General features: G+C 39.1%; 3 protein-coding genes across 3 annotated transcripts; 1 reads left to right on the plus strand and 2 right to left on the minus strand.

The window, feature by feature from the left end:
• Positions 1-3,893: 3,893 nt before the first annotated feature.
• ATC70_006220 (uncharacterized protein) lies at positions 3,894-4,307 on the plus strand (the record flags this gene model as incomplete). Its single annotated transcript, XM_064825499.1, has 1 exon — positions 3,894-4,307. The coding sequence occupies one exon, from the start codon at positions 3,894-3,896 to the stop codon at positions 4,305-4,307; it is 414 nt and encodes a 137-aa protein (XP_064676717.1).
• Positions 4,308-7,506: 3,199 nt separating this feature from the next.
• Positions 7,507-9,047, minus strand: ATC70_006221 (uncharacterized protein; the record flags this gene model as incomplete). The annotated part of the gene is made up of 3 exons (XM_064825500.1): positions 7,507-8,506; positions 8,569-8,793; positions 8,854-9,047. 3 exons carry the CDS (start codon positions 9,045-9,047, stop codon positions 7,507-7,509), a joined length of 1,419 nt encoding a protein of 472 aa, XP_064676718.1.
• An 849-nt stretch (positions 9,048-9,896) lies between these two features.
• ERF2_1 (Eukaryotic peptide chain release factor GTP-binding subunit) lies at positions 9,897-12,763 on the minus strand (the record flags this gene model as incomplete). The annotated part of the gene is made up of 12 exons (XM_064825501.1): positions 9,897-10,007; positions 10,074-10,268; positions 10,325-10,456; positions 10,624-11,232; positions 11,290-11,358; positions 11,451-11,617; positions 11,698-11,841; positions 11,903-12,015; positions 12,068-12,189; positions 12,255-12,339; positions 12,394-12,569; positions 12,626-12,763. 12 exons carry the CDS (start codon positions 12,761-12,763, stop codon positions 9,897-9,899), a joined length of 2,061 nt encoding a protein of 686 aa, XP_064676719.1.
• Positions 12,764-16,522: the final 3,759 nt, after the last annotated feature.

Consider the following 16,522-nt stretch of genomic DNA (forward strand, 5'->3'; position numbering starts at 1 on the left):
ATAGTAAAAGTCTTCATTTTCAAGGTGAAAAAATGCGATCGTTTGATTTTTGATGGAAATCATGAGGGGTACCTCATGCTTTTTGGTCGATTTTTGGCCATGTTTTTTTGGGTCCCCAAAAAGTTGAGCAAAGGTGTCAGGAAGTTACTACAACTCGAGTACAACAATTTGGCGTCATTCTGGTGGCTCAGAAAGGTCTACATGTCAAGATATGAAGGCCTAGGAGCTGTCAAATTTGGCCGTGTTTCATACATTCGCTTGTCAATAGGCACTTTTTTGTTGATACAAAGGCGTAAAGACATTGCATTCATTATTATTGAATCAGAGCATGCTGTTAAATCTATATATTAATCTGAAAAAATTAGATTACGTGGCACTGTTGTATCGCTGTATTATAGCATAGTGATACAGCTTATTAGTGAGATGATGGCGGTTGTAAGGCAAGCAGGTCATTTTAGATGTAATAGATAGTCTGCATCTAGTCCTTTAATAATCACCTCTAACACAAATACTGGAAACTTGAACGCAAAAGCGTCGTCGTAGCCAATCAGAGATTAAAAGCCCTCTCCCAAGAACATAACGTATCTAATTCAAGTGATTTCTTGCCTGCTATCTGGATATGGATTGAATGATTTGCGGTCTCAAAGCAACATTTGGTAGCATTATTGGTCTTGAGATGTCTTTACCGTAGCGAAGCAAACGTGTAGAACCATAGCAATCAAGCAGTAAATTTGGCTTTTCATTTTCATTATTAATAAGCGTACCAACAACATAATGTATCAAAATTTGCATAAATTAGCTTTACCAAAATCAGTATGCCTCCTATTCAAATTAAAAGTTGCACAGGCTGCAGAACTGCTCTCCTAAAGAATTTCTGCTATCCATCCAAGATGCGATTCACGCTGTGTAAATAAGAGCTATAAAGCAAAAACATTACCAAATTTGACAGCTCCTAGGCCTTCATATCTTGACATGTAGACCTTTCTGAGCCACCAGAATGACGCCAAATTGTTGTACTCGAGTTGTAGTAACTTCCTGACACCTTTGCTCAACTTTTTGGGGACCCAAAAAAACATGGCCAAAAATCGACCAAAAAGCATGAGGTACCCCTCATGATTTCCATCAAAAATCAAACGATCGCTTTTTTCACCTTGAAAATGAAGACTTTTACTATGGTGTATATCAAATCAAAATGTTTCCCTCGTTCCAAAGCAACCTCTGAGACTACTTTTATGAGGCCTTCGTATGCAAAAATCTGGCTATTTTCGCTAATAACCTCATTTCATATTTTACCAAATTGTTCAATAATTTCAGTCAAAACATCTATTACAATGAGCACCATGGGAAGCGCCTTGAAAAGCACTCCAAGAATGTATTAGGAAGCGTTGGGTGATCATCACAATCTATATAGTCAAATCTCGCAAAATAGTTCTTTTTTTTTTTTAAATTGTGTTTATTGATTGAGCCGCGTACACTAAGAGTAATAGGTCAGAGTGAAGAGGCGGGTGCAATTGAGAAATGAAAAAAATATAAATATAAATGGAAACTAAACTAAACTAACAAAAGGAACTATCTAACTATCTAAATTACAAGAGGGAATGGATTTGATCTTCATCCACTGTCTGTCGGACAGTGGAGTGGATATGTACCAGAATCGCCTCAGGGACAAAGATAGTGCCGTCAAAAACAAAGCGCATATGGGCTAGCCATATTTGAGACAGGGTGATGAGTAGGATTCTGTATGGATGGATGCCTTTGACTTGGGAGTACCAGATATCTGAAAAGTCCAGGGACAGAAGAGCCTCTTTGATGTCAGTGATGGACGTGGTGGGCCATAGGAACTCAAAAATGACGCCTTGCCATACCTTTTCTTTGGATACAAAATAGTTCAATCAATTCGAAAAAGGACGAAATCTGGCCAATCTTGAACAGAAAAAAGTAAGCTGAGGTTGAATTAATTTTGGCAGGCAGGCGTCGCTGCTGCTGGCTTACCCAAATGCCTTTCTGTTGATGACAATGATGATGACAATGACGATTGCGATACTGACCAAATGGAGACCATGTATTTGAAAGGACAATTGCTTAGCCCAAATATATATATATATATATTTGCTTTTGTTCAGAGTTTTTCCCTGTAATGGTGTCTTTTACAATGATAATCTCTCACTATTAATTGAGTGTCTAATATCTAACTGATATCTCTGAATTGAAATGTCTTTGGCGAGAGCCCGCAGGGTAACGCCGTCATCCAGCGTAGCGAGATCGATTGGCTAGTTGTCTTATACATGAGATCAAATACATTGTTAGATTTAATTGACATGTCAGGACCCGAAAAAATGTATGGCGAGTGAAGAGGATATTTTGTTGATACGTTAGCCACCCTTCTTGTAGTAGCAAGGGAAAAATTTACAAATCAGACAAATGTTGATTTTTCGGTCGAAAAACGAGACTTCTTCTTAAGGTACATATCAGATGAATTTGTACAAAAAACTCGTCTTTATCTAATAAAAACATTTATCTGAAGCCTGCAAGCCAAATTTTTTGGCTTTTACTACATCAACTAAAAAGCAGCTTTTTGAGTTTATCTGTGCAATTTTCAGCGACATTACAAAAACAAAAGATTCTATAAAATAGAGCGTAATTGAATGTATGTCTTTTGCTAGAACATCTATCGACGTTTAGTACCCTCACGAGGATGTAAAATTTCTAAATTTTCCTGAAATGACATTTTGGAACAAAATCGAACTGGATTCACATTCAAGATTCAACCTCAGAAATCGCTCCAAAGTCGCTCGTTTTAAGTGTGTTTTTGTTAATCAGGCGAGGCTAAGGCTGTGTGGTAAATAAAGCTGTGTATTCTACGTAGAATATAGCTCATCGATACACTCGTATATAGTTACCTTGATATATTCTACACTTTTAGTAGATGTAGGCGAGAAAATACGGTGGCTTAACGCTTATAATGATGATGTTGGCGAAGCAGTCGAGGCCTTCCCCTGGATATTAACAAAAGCCAAGTTTTCATGCACCTATATGAGATTCATGGATAGTTTGTTTCTAAAAGGAACTTATATTTTGCATTCAAGTGGCAGCAGCCGATCAAAACATCTGTGAAATAAGTAGTGTGTGCATGACTGAGAGACACTAATTAGTGAATTGTTATCAGTACCATCTTAAACTACTATTTGCACTGTTTATATTGAACTCATTAACTTTATCGATTATACTATCACTATAATACATGGTTTGGTAAAAGTCGTAAATCTATTTCAAAAACTAAAAGGCATTGGGCTTCGACATCATGAGATGTCAATTAATTAGGATTTTGGTATAAATTTCGAATGATGATGATGTTCACTCTTTGATTCACCACTGCAATAGAAGAAAACATATATAAGGAAAGCGTTAATTGAAGCTTAAAGTAAACTTGAATGAACTACATAAACCGAATACGATTCAAATGAAATGTTGAATAGCTGCATTATCATCGATGCCTTGGAATCAAACATCATGCCATGGATACGACCCTGTCTCGAAAGTCAATCCAGCCGAATGAATGACTACAAAGATTAATCCATTTATAGGCTAGATTTATTATAGTGACCATTTCAAGTGACCCTCAATCAGTCTTAATGTGAAGCAATCCAGAGCAAAGGTAGAAGTTTGCAAAGGTGGAAGTTTACAATAGCCGTGGTCGTTAAGTCGGGATTTTGGAGTGAAAAAGCTCATTGCATTACGTTCCTAAAGCGATGCGTGATTTTAGTGAATGTTCTTTTACCTTTTCTTCTCATTTAAATCATTGTTGTTAAAATGCTGTTACGCTCAGGCTATGAATACAGTGTAAGTATCATGACACAAGACAACTACCAGAAAGCAATATTTCGTACTGACATATGAACATTCATGCCTATGCCTCTGCTCCCTCCTCTACCACTAGCATCCGCAGCAGTAGAAAGAGAAAGTCGGCAGATGATGAGTTAGATGAGCGACCTTTGAAGAGACAGGATACTACTCTTGTCCTTCAAAGGGAGCCATCTATCTCCTCTCATCTTACTCCTCCAGTTGCACCTCCCTCCTCTTCCAATCCGCCATTACCTTCTTCTTCTTTATCCGAATTACCTTTAGTGGGGGATGGAAGCAACTCTTTCGGTGATACAGTTCCTGTGGAGGAAGAGTCTGCTGGCAACGAGAGGGGTTCTCGGCGGGTACGTAACCACGTCTTTGTGGAAACGTACCTGTTTGAGGCCGACGATGAGCCTTGTAGAGCGGCAGACCACAAGTATGTTGATTACCTTGATTACATCTAATGTTTGCCAATCTCAAGGTTCATCATTCTCTTTCTACTGTCTTTCCCTTTTCTTCTTTTCCGCAAGTAACAACAACAACAACAACAACAACAGCAAACTTGTTGATCAAAAAGCTGCTCAAGATGTATCCATTCTGGTAAGAGAGAAAATGTAATGCACAAAGTCAAACCTATCTTACAGCTGCTTAACAAAGGGAACGACAATTATCACTGTGCCTGGGCCATCGTAACAAATACCAGCAGATTAACTAGAAACGCGATCCAGTCAAGGTACCATCGCTGTAGATAACGGTAATAGCATTATAACAGACACAGATAAGTAAGTCAACGTGAGATGATATATAACAACAACGGCAATAGCAAAGCAGCTGACTGACCCTCTTCTATCAACTTTTAATACAGCATCGACAACCATGTATGTTAAATAGCCATTTATTGCAAGCCATGATGCACAATCATCAATTGTCACAGCCAAAGTATGAAAAGGGAATCAATCTTCAATTCATTTGCGAATACAGCATACAGCTCGCTCAGCACGTTATCAAAAGCAAAGCTCACAAAAAAAAAAAAGGATAGCACTGACAGTAGTTTGAAAGACATTCTCAAGTTCAAGCACGATATCTGGCGCCTTCAAAATATGTTTCAGCCTCTGAAAAAGTATTGATACGACTCTCTCAGCACTTCTGTGACTCTAGCATTATCATTGACAGCTTCGAAATAGGCAACTTGGGCCTGATGAAGACGTTATAGAACTATTTTACAAGCATTAGCAACGACGACACACTTGAATTTTTATAAAACGAAGCATTGAACAAGTCCCCATACGGCAACAATGTGCAAAAGAAGTTGGTAGATTGTCTGCAAAAGATTCTGAGTCGATTCGACACCTTTGAAGAAGTAACAACATTGGAATCCGCCCTCAATGACTCTTTAGAATACACAGCAGTGTATTATTATAAAGCCAACAAAGATACATCTCAGAACAAACACAACATACAGCCGTTCTCTCAGTCTATCATTCTATCTTTTTGATCGTGTTTGGATTTGTCGCGCTAAACAAGAGGAGAAACGTTGCTAGTATTGCCAATCGACAGTCTGATTCAGCCACCAAACACAAGGAAATGAAAGAGAAGTCGCTGCCTGCTGTCAAGTTTTAATATTCTGCCTCCTGCCATCTTCAAGTGTTCCAATATCAGTACCTTGTCAAGACTGTGTGAAATGTAAACTGACCTCCAAAACCTACGGTGCATTATGTACAAAAACTCTCTCATTGTGGCTAGCTCATGCTTTCTTGTATATATATACTGGCTCTTGAACTAAACTCTTTCTCTGGAACTGGCCATTTGCTTATTCCAGGTACACCATTTGGTTATCCTCGACTCACTAGTCGCTAGCAAAACCTTCAGAATGCGTAGCAACATTCAGGATAAACATCTCAATGACAATGCAAATCAACAGCCTGTACTGGGTAGTATAGGGAAAAAAAGTGAGGATTATGCGCACACAAATGCTGGTATCTGCCGTCAAGATCATATACATGTTTGAAAGGTGGCCTATACTGCTCCAAATCGAATACATGGGAGAAAAAGGCACTGGAATGGGCTCTATCTTGTACGTTCAATCCAGCAGCATCACAGAAACACAAAAAACCAACCAGGGAACGATACAGAATCGAGAAGAATAGTTCGCAAGTAGTAGCTTATTATTCGAAAATGCATCAAACCAGGATCAAGATGATCAAACGCCTTCTTTAAGAGGTATTATGTATAATAAAATTATTTATTATGCAGCATCAAGGTAAATATCGCTCGTCAGACGCTTCTTACCCATAACTCATCTTTTGTTTCTACTTTTAGTTAAAATCAACAGAAGCAAAAAACATTACTATATACTTTGGAAAAATCTCTCTCTTGGTCTCATACTGCCTGAAAAGAACGACAACTGTGAACTGGATGTAAGTCATTCCTAAATAAACATTGCATGCAATGTCAAGATGAAACTTACATGGTTATGTTTGTTTGCTTAGACTAATGGACGGGTAATCATTGTGGATACCAACAAACTGAAGCGCTTTGACCCACTACAGAATACTCATTGCTGGCACTGGCATATTTCAAAGTAAATCAACACTTTTACAGAAGGCTTCAGTGGATGATTCACTATCGATGGTCTAAAACAGCTGGCACCTTTTGAATCGGTATTGTTCTTTGGCAAAGCATCCAAAGATGGGAGCTATATTACGTTACTCCATAAAATTAAGAATGACCACGGTGTAATCTCGTCAAGATTTCAATTTTACAGACGTGGAAAGCGCCAAAACCGTCAATTGACGGCAGAATCATCCAAAGCACCCTTGATTTGATAGCTACAAGCCCTCTGTCATGACCCATGCCAACTCGAAAATGATGTACTTTTATTATTCGCATTTGTGTGATACCAAATCAAAAACCACTTTACAAATAGATTGCATACTTTTGCTTGGTTGCACATACGGGAGCTCAATAAGATACAGTGTTTCAGGCATCTAGCAAGCATGGCCAACTCCTTCTTCCGAGGAAGTCGTTGGTTTGTTTACCTGTGGTATTTTCCCACAAATGCATGCCTGCATGGGCGTGTTGTATTTTTCTCTCGAGCTGCTAACCACGATCTCTTTAAACATCAAAATTGAAATGATAGTACACCACCTTTCAAGCATTGTGATGTTAAGAAATCAAACAAGTGATAAGCCCATGTTACCCGATCTTTGAATTTTTGAGAGTAATTTGACTCCATGGGTGCAACCAAGCACCAAATCATGTTGCGAAAAGATCAGGATATTCATTTAGAATTCAAAAACGTGAATAAACTTATTTGACAAAACAGTGTAACCGTTTAATCTTCTTCTGCGTAACAGGGTTTGGCGTAACAACCCCTTTTTCCCAAGACAACTGTATAAAGTCCATTATGAGGGCAAGATTATCAAAGAAACAAGGGTTCAGGACAGCGATTATTTTGAAGGGAAGTTACATTATGATTTATATCTTTGAGTTCAATAGAAGAATAAAATGTATTGAATAATAGTTATATGGAAATAGAGAAGAAAGAAAAAATTAGGTGGATAAAGTAAGATATGCTAGCAACAGCATCAAGCTATTGATAAAATACTAGAGTATGAGGCTATTAAGTTTTTGCTGTGAATGTTGTTTGATTTGAATCATAATTTAGGCTTCGGCCTTCTCAGACAATCTCTCGTTGATGGAGCCACCTTCCTTGTGCTCATTGACGTTCTCGAGGTTCTCGATTTGACCACCAACCATGGTACCAACGGCATGACCGTCAGTAAGATTGTCGACAGTTTCAACGGTAACGTCGGGTACAGTCCAGGAGACAACATAGGCGAGAACAAGACCAACAACGTTGATGACAAAGACAATAATGAGTTGAGTCATGTAGGGGACATGTTGAGCTTCAAGTTGATTAGCAACAGCATTGGCAGCATTTTGGATGGTCTTGTAGAAACCACCATAACGAGCAGCACGTTCAGTATCGTTGGTCATGGTACCCATCAGCCAGTAAATGAAGCCTTGATAGACAGCATCAATGAGACCAAAGAGGGCATATTCAACAACCAAACCACCATATTGCTTGTCATAGACATCAATTTGGACCCAATCGCCTCCTGGGGCAATAGCTTCACGAGTGAATCCCTTTTGAATAACAACAGCACCAATCCAAAGACCAGCAATGATAACCAAAGTGATAGTGTTACCGTACATGGCACGCTGCTTACGAGAACCAATCTTGGCGGCATCAAGGAACCAACCAAAGATACCAGCACCGATAATTTGGAACAACCAGTAGAGCAAGTTGTTGAGAGCACGGGCACGAATATGCATGAAGCCAGGACCATTATACACTTGGAATTGGTAGATGTAGAACCAGTTGGAACCAGCAAAGAGAGGAATCAAAATAAGCATACGCCAGTCCTTGAAGAGCTTCAAAACTTCAATAGCTTCACGCTTCCAGTTGGAAAGCTTGTGGAGAGAGACTTGAGCACCGTCAGAACGAACAACTTTGCTAGCAGGGAGAAGGGCAAGAGTCAACATGGCACCGAAAGCCATAATGACCATGAAAGCAATATAAGTAGAAGTCTTGACTTCAGTCTTTTCACCAGAGTTCCATTCATTGCCCAAGGGAATAGCAGCACCCAAGGTAGCACCCCTAAAATTTCAATGACATTTAGTTAACCAACGTACAAGAGCCATTGACTATCAAGCACTTACAAGTTGAAAATCATCCAGAAAAGAGAGAAAGCCTTACCCTTGTCCTTTTCAGAGGGGTAAGACATCATAATACCAGCTTGAGCTGTCCATAAGAAACCAGCACCGATACCGAGAATGGCACCAGCAGCAATAGTGAAAGCATCGCTTTTTGAAAGGAAAGAACCGACATAGAGAACATAGGCGAGAGCAGCAGGAATAAGAATACGATGACCAAAGATATTATAGCTGCAGTGTTGGAAAGGTTAGCTAATGTTGTTGATCTGAGCTACTGCTCCATGTACTTACACAGGGGCACCGATCAGAGAGCAGAGAGTGAAAGTGACAGCCAAGGCAGTACCACTGTTAGTGGCAGCTTCAGTGGAGGATTGGCCAGCACCACCAATACCACTAAGAGCGTTGTACATGCCAGGACAACAGAAACAAATCATACCCACGATGAACACTTGGAACATTGGGCTGTTGTAGCGAATGAGACCCATATTATTGATGTCTTTGATCGAAAGGAAGAATAGAAATAAGGTAATATAAAGGGAAAAAGGGAATCAAAAGGTTAAAGAGAAAAAGAAAAAAAAAAGGGATTTGTGAAATTAAACAACATATATATATATATACTCAAGAAAAAAGAAGGGTTGTTGCAGTGTATTGTCAGAAGATCAGGTTATCCAGGGTCCTTTTAGGAATTGCAAAAGGTATTGGTACAGTTGATGTTGCTCAAATGTATCACTAAGAAAAAAAAAAAAAAAAGCTTTTACTCGATGATAATTTTCCCAAAGGCTGGTTGGTTGGTTGTTTAGAGTAATTGATAGCATGATTACGTTAGAAATCTCTGTGAAAAACAAGGACCTTAGTACGACGCTTGATTAGTGGTATCCTATCTTTTGCGATACCTGAAAAGTATATTTTGTGATCCAAACACCCTCCTTCTCTCTTTTAAGCTAATGTATACAGGTCATCTATACATGATTCAAATGCTGAATGCCGCAAACGTGTCTCCAATGATAAGTCAATACTATCTGCCCATGGTCTTTTTTTTTTTTTTTTTTTTTTTTTTTTTGCATGGATAATGTTGTGTTTTGGTGCGCAGTGCATAGGCCACTGCTTCTATACCACACGGATGCATACAACGCGCACCTACACGAACGAGGGATCATACGATCAAGGGAATTAATAACAAAAAACCAATCATGGTAAGGAATACATGAAACCCTGCTGAACCCTGAACAAAAAGAGATTGCAATTGTCCTACTTGTCTCTCTTTTCTCATCAAATAGTATAACATTGACTCGTTGACATTAAGTCTAATTAAATCTATATTCTTTATTTCTGTATTATGCTCTCTTCTCAGAAGCCTTGTACTTGATAAAGGCAACCAGGTTCATGAGTGCTTCATCGCATCTATTCCTCAGATCAAAGTTCTTTCGTCGATCTGTTGATTTGACCTACAGAAAGCAATGTTTGATATGTTAATTATTCAATTCCAATCTAGTGGGTATCGGGCTGTTTACCATGGCTTTCACTGCAGGCAAAATTTGCTTCAATTGTTGATTGAATTTGCCTTGCACATAAACAGGAGCATCGTAATCAAACGCACAGTCGCTGTAAACATCAAATATGAAATTCAATGCCTCCACGGCCACATCCGGTCGAGTCTTTTGAGAACCGATGTTACTCAATACTTCCATAATAAAGACACCAATGTCCTACATCACTTGTTGTTAGTGCACACGAGAGCACGACAATGTGTAACCGTGATTACCTTATTTGTGTTAACATCTCCCTGTCTCACTGCAATGGGGCCCAAGCATCCCACTATTTTAACTTGCATAGACTCGCTGTTAGTGGCTCTATAGGCGCCGCATAAAGAAGGGACATGAGCAGGTTCCAAGGGCTATGGTAAAGAAAGAGAGAAGAAGGAAATAGTGTCAGTTGGAGGGTTGATACATGGTAGAAATAGGTGTGCGAGTGGGTGTGTGAAATTTAAGGGATCATATTATATAATGAGTAAAACAAATAATCACTTGTGCGCCACCCTTGATTTTTTCCCTTAAAACTTACGATATTTTCACGCAGACCACGACCAAGGGCCCAAAGACAACCAACAATCACCTCCAAGATTTGGTTGCGGTCCTCAGACTCTGGAGCAGATCCAATGGCATTGGCAGTGGAGAACAGCCATGTCCATGTTTTTTGAGCATCGTCTACATGCTCCTTGAACCAGAATTTGGAGGGCACTTCATTCATGGCCAATAAAAAGTTGTTGAGGCATTCTAGAGCACGCTGATGAGTCAGGGTCAAACCATGTGTGACACCAGGACTGAAGGTAGCATCTGCAGGGAATGATAACACGGTCGGGGTCGAGAGTGAGAGCAACTTGGGAAAGATCTTGAACGTGAAGTTACTGAGCACAGGGTTGGATCGAACAGCAGCTTCATCCACAGCAGTTGATGTGTTTTGTCCTAAGTTCTCAGCATCACGCAAATAGTCATCCACATTGTCCTCGTTCAAGTTGTCTGTCATTTCCTCAGCATCCTGATCTTCCTCCATAGTTTCACCAGCATCTTCCCAGCCATCCTCTTCGGTATCGTCTTGCAAACAGATGTCTGCTAATAGTTCCAAGGACAATTGCAGCGTAGTTAAACGTTCTTCCACTTGTTGAATGTAAATCTATTAATACAATGATTAGGTAAAAGTGTAGGTTTAGCCGAGGGTGCTACAGCTTACATCTCCCTTGGTCAATGGCTGCTTTGGTTTGGGTGTAATCTCTACAGAGTCATCATGCTTGGTTACATTCTACACAGTTGAGATAGCATTAGAATCAAACTCCTTCCATTCACTATCACTTATCTAACCCTGACATCCCATGACTCTTATATAATACTTACACCACTATCAATAATCTGTTTTGTCTCTTCAGCAGCCTTTTGAATATCAAAGTCCAATGATGAGATCAAAATGGGCATCACAGTCTTGTTCAATTCACCAAGAGCATCACGTTCATCATCCCACGATCCTGACAATTGCACCACCTCACGCACATTCATTAATATAGCTATTGGGAGCACAAATACCATATAAGTGGTCATGAAATTTGCCGTTGTGTTCAATAGAGAAAACTTATATAATACGTACCGCAAGCCAATACTCGAACAAGTAATTTGTCGGGGCTCTCGAATTTGGTCAAGATGTTGAACAGCATTTGAATGTATTCAGGATGGCTCTGGAATTCAATGTAGATGTCCTTGTTATCGTCGGTTAAGGTAGTCAAACATTGTCCTATCATGCACCAAGGGGTCAGTCGACGGTCAAACACAGCACTGCAAGCAGCATCTCTTACCAGCAGCAACAACAACTTTGGTAGGACATTGGTCGGCAGCGGACAAGAATGAGATCAAAAAAGTGACAATGTTCAAACGGTTCACAGCCTTGATGTACTTGTCAGATGCTTCACTAAACTTTCTGTTTGAGCTTTCGTTTCTGATATTAATCTCTATCCACTTACCTCAACCCCCAAATAATGCAAACAAAGTTCTCTGCAACATCCCAAATAGTGGATCGTTTATCATGGTCGGCAGTATCAGCCAAAGGAGCATTGGTAAGCACAAGATCGATGATTTGAGAGATCTGCATGAATTAAGATTAGCAGCTTATACGCACACCTACGCACACACGGATCAGATCATTCGTACCTGAGGAAGCATGCTGCTCAAAGGGGTCAGAATATCCTTTGAAAAGTATTCTTGACACACATCAGGATCCACTGCACACAAATTTCTATATGCCACAACATGAGTAGCTATATCTCTCAGTGCTCTCTACTCTACTCACCTCAATGTTCCCAAAGCTTCTTCTACAACCTCACGAGTATCGTCGCTCAACAACTTGATCAAACTACCCACAACACCTTTAGAGAGCAGCAATTTGAGGTTTGCATCATTTGACAAGACCAAATTAGAGATACAAGCAGCAGCCCAACCTCTCTCAGTTGCATCAGGCGATGAGAGCTGTTATTGTGTAGGTATTGAATACAATGAACAAATCATGTCAGAGTTAATTTTACCTTGTCGACAACAGGAAGTACTTGATCGGGTTGTAATGTCATTTGCTGTTCGTTGATGCCTTCTTGCACACCAGCAGCAATTCTGTTTCCAAGAGGGTTTGCGCGAGGCTTGAAGGATTTTCTGGTTTGTTTGCCCATGATAGCTTGTGGGATTTGATATGGACTAAATCAAAAAAAAAAAAGAGGGAAAAAAAAAGTTGAAAACATGTCAAATGAAAGACTGCTTTTACTAGAAAAGGGGGGGGGAGATGCATTGACATTTGAAGCAGCTAAAGTGGATTTCCAATGCATTGTAGTGGCGCTGGTATGCACATTTGTAATCCGTACCTGTTTGATTTCAGGCACAATGAGAAGATCATCCTAGATTGAAATAGACAGTATCATGTCAATTCCATAACGCAAAAAAAAAATAACGAACACAGGCTGAAAAGAAAAGTGCCACGATTTGTAAAAATATACAGTATCATCCTGACAAGAAATTTTCTTTGGTGTCAACATAGGGCGTGAAAACGCTGTTCTCCCTTCTTGGTGAGGTGCACAGCAGCACAGCTTAAAACTTTTCCCAAACCACAATAAAGCAGTATATTCTCAACAAACAATTTCGAATGTAATGCTTCCCAACATCGCTGTAGCGAAAAAGGGGTTGAAAAAGCAGATACAATACCGTTTAAATCCTTCTTTATTCGAAATTAGGATAATGTGCAATAAAATGTATATTCTACGTCTCTATTTGTATTATTTGGTTTATATCTCTTATCTGTCAGCAGTTGATTAGTTGTCAGTGATTCCATTATTTTGTATATTAGTGTTAGTAGGCTATTTAGTTGATCTGATAGATCAAGAACGGTATTTCAATATATGGTTTGTGAATCATGCGTAAAGAATAGCTCTTTATTGTTGAACATGTATCTTTTTTTAGGTATATTTACATTACAACACATTACAATATCCTTGACATTTACTTTAGTATCTGCCAGTTCTTATTTTTAGAGTATTTTACCCTTGCTATCATCAGGCTAATACTATTATTATGCATGCTTATCTGTTGATGGTAGCAAGGCTTGATTGAGCTGACATTTATTTTGGGCCTTGTTTATGATGAGAATCTAGTCTATTTCACTTCAATAGGCGCTGCTATTGCAATAATAGCTGGCAAATGTTGCTGATGTTTGATTTAAAGTAGCAATTAATGCAAGAGCACTGGCCATAAAAGTCGATTGGAGTAACCTTGGTGGCCTTGGATGAGCTATCGTCATAGCATGATTTAATGTAGGAATGTATCAGAAAGCATTTTTTGTTTGTAGGGGAGACGAGCTCCAGGTTTTATTTAAAGTCCTTTAAATGTCATACTGAGGGATAGAAAAGACTGTTGGTGGACCCAATGTCTGCAATGAAGGGGAATAAGATATTTTTGAGCTAAGTTGGGAAAGAAATCTACTACTAATAAGGTGCGACACCTAGAGCCAGTACAGTCTTGCGGCAATCGTCAAAATATAGATTATGGATAAGAGTACAAAACACCAAACGAGGACATCAGTACTACGTCAAAAAATCAAACAACTTGCGTTCACCAGGATTTGAACCGGGGATCCTCCCGTTGGCATACGGGAGTTCTACCACTTCGCCCTACCACCAGGGACTGTATCAGAAAGCATCGGATAATCATCACAGTTTACTTAGTCGAATCTGCTAGAACTGTTCGATCAAGTCGAAAATATACAAAATCCGTCCAATCTTAAGCAAAAAAATGTCTGAGTCGGAATCAATTTTGGCGGCGGGCGTCGCTGCTGCTGGCTGCCCCAAATGCCTTTCTGATGATGGCAACAATGATGACCAAAATGATTGCGATGCTGATTAAATGGAAATCATAAATTTGAAAGAAAAATTGCTCAGCTTGTGTAATGAAATAGTCTCCCAAACGCAACGTGATTGAAAGCCGGAATTTATCAAATATTACTCATTCAAATTCATGCTATTTGAATCTACCAATAAAGCGCTCAAATGTACATCAACAACCACTTCAACATACTAAAGTAAAAATACATACTTACTGTAATGATTTGCATTATATATGCTTCAATCCGTATGATTGAAACATTAGTGTAGCATATAAATAGCCTTCCTTTTGACAGGTATTAAACATTAGTGAAAATATCAGTCATTACCTCTTCATATAATAATTTTATTACAATAAATCCACCACTCAATCCTAATACTGCTTGTCCAATATTATTTACACTTCATATTATAATATATGTTCAGTCCCTAGACACGTTTACAACCCTAATATGGAAGCTGATGTGCAAGGCATCATCTGTCAGACCTGGCTCCTATAAGATTAATGATTTACAATCAATCAACAAAAACCACTGTAATTTCTACCCTCTTTCCTCTGCTCAATGCTGTCAATGTTTTATTTGAGCGACGTCTCAGAGCCTCAGAGATTTCATTACTTGCTGCAGACATTTTATGCAACCCATGCATCGTCAATGTCCAGACTAACGTTATTAAATATAGAAGGCAATAAAATATCATCATAAACAATAGTTCTATGACCTTCCACCTACTTTCTATACGCTTCAAGGGCATTTACTACTGTATTGCCTTATGAAAAGGGCATGAGTTTTCCAGCTGGCCCTACCAGCCAAAATTAATTCAAACCCAGAATCATAGTCTGTTCCAGATTGGACAAATTTTGATGATTCTGGACTCGATCGAGCTATTTTTGCAGATTCGACTAAGTGAAGTATGATAATCACCCCATGCTTCCTTAAACTTTCCTGGAGTACTTTTCAAGGCGCTTCCAATGGTACCAAGTTATATAGATGTTTTGAATACACTTATTGAATGATTTGTAAAAATATAAAAAGAGGTTTCTGGCCAAAATTTCGAAATTTTACATATTAAAGCCCCACAAAAATGATTTCAGAGGTTGCTTTGGATTGATAGAAACATTTTGATTCAAGATATACCATAGTAAAAGTCTTCATTACCAAGATGAAAAATGCGATCGTTTGATTTTCGATGAAAGCCATGAGGGATACCTCATGCTTTTTGGTCGATTTTTGACCATGTTTTTTTGGTCCCCAAAAAGTCGAGCAAAAGTGTCAGAAAGTAACTGCCAGATGAGAGCAACCATTTGGGGCTATTCTGACGATCTAAAGCGGCCTTGAATTCAAGAAAATGCAGCTCAAATGCACTCATATTTTGCTGTATTAGGGACACTAAGGACTAAAAAGTGGGAATACCAGTATGCTGCTTGCCCGTATATGAAGTAGCTACGTGTATATGGATGTAGAACATCACATAAGAATCAGATCCACAGTTAATATGAAGGGTTACTATGTGTAAGTGGAAGGTCAAAATGAAAGTAGCAGTATTTTGATAAAATACGCAAGAGCAATCTATAGTACGAGTTGCCGCTGCGCAGGTTGGTTCTCTACCTTCGCTACGCTTCGGTGAGAACCATCCGAAGCATAAACACTCATATGATTAGTGATTATATATCAATCAACAATCAGGGTTCTTCTTCTAACATTTTAGCTATATTAATTTTGGAATATTAGCCAAAGGCCCGCGGCAGCGCGAGCCGTTTGAACGTAGGTTGGTTTCCACCGAAGCGAAGCGTAGGTCAGGAAACCACCCGAAGTGCTGAAAGGCTCGTATACCATAGTAAAAGTCTTCGTTTTCAAGGCGAAAAACGTGATAGTTTGATTCTCAATGAAAACCATGAGGGACACCTCACGCTTTTTGGTCGATTTTCGGTCATGTTTTTTTTGGTCCCCAAAAAGTTGAGCAAAGGTGTCAAAAAGTAACTGTCGGATGAGAGCAATTGTTTGGTGCTATTCTGACAATCTAAAACAGTCTTGAACGCGAGAAAACGCAGATCAAATGCAC

Source organism: Mucor velutinosus (genome assembly GCF_035048745.1).
Source record: "Mucor velutinosus strain NIH1002 chromosome Unknown tig00001545, whole genome shotgun sequence".
Taxonomy (NCBI): Eukaryota; Fungi; Mucoromycota; class Mucoromycetes; order Mucorales; family Mucoraceae; genus Mucor; species Mucor velutinosus.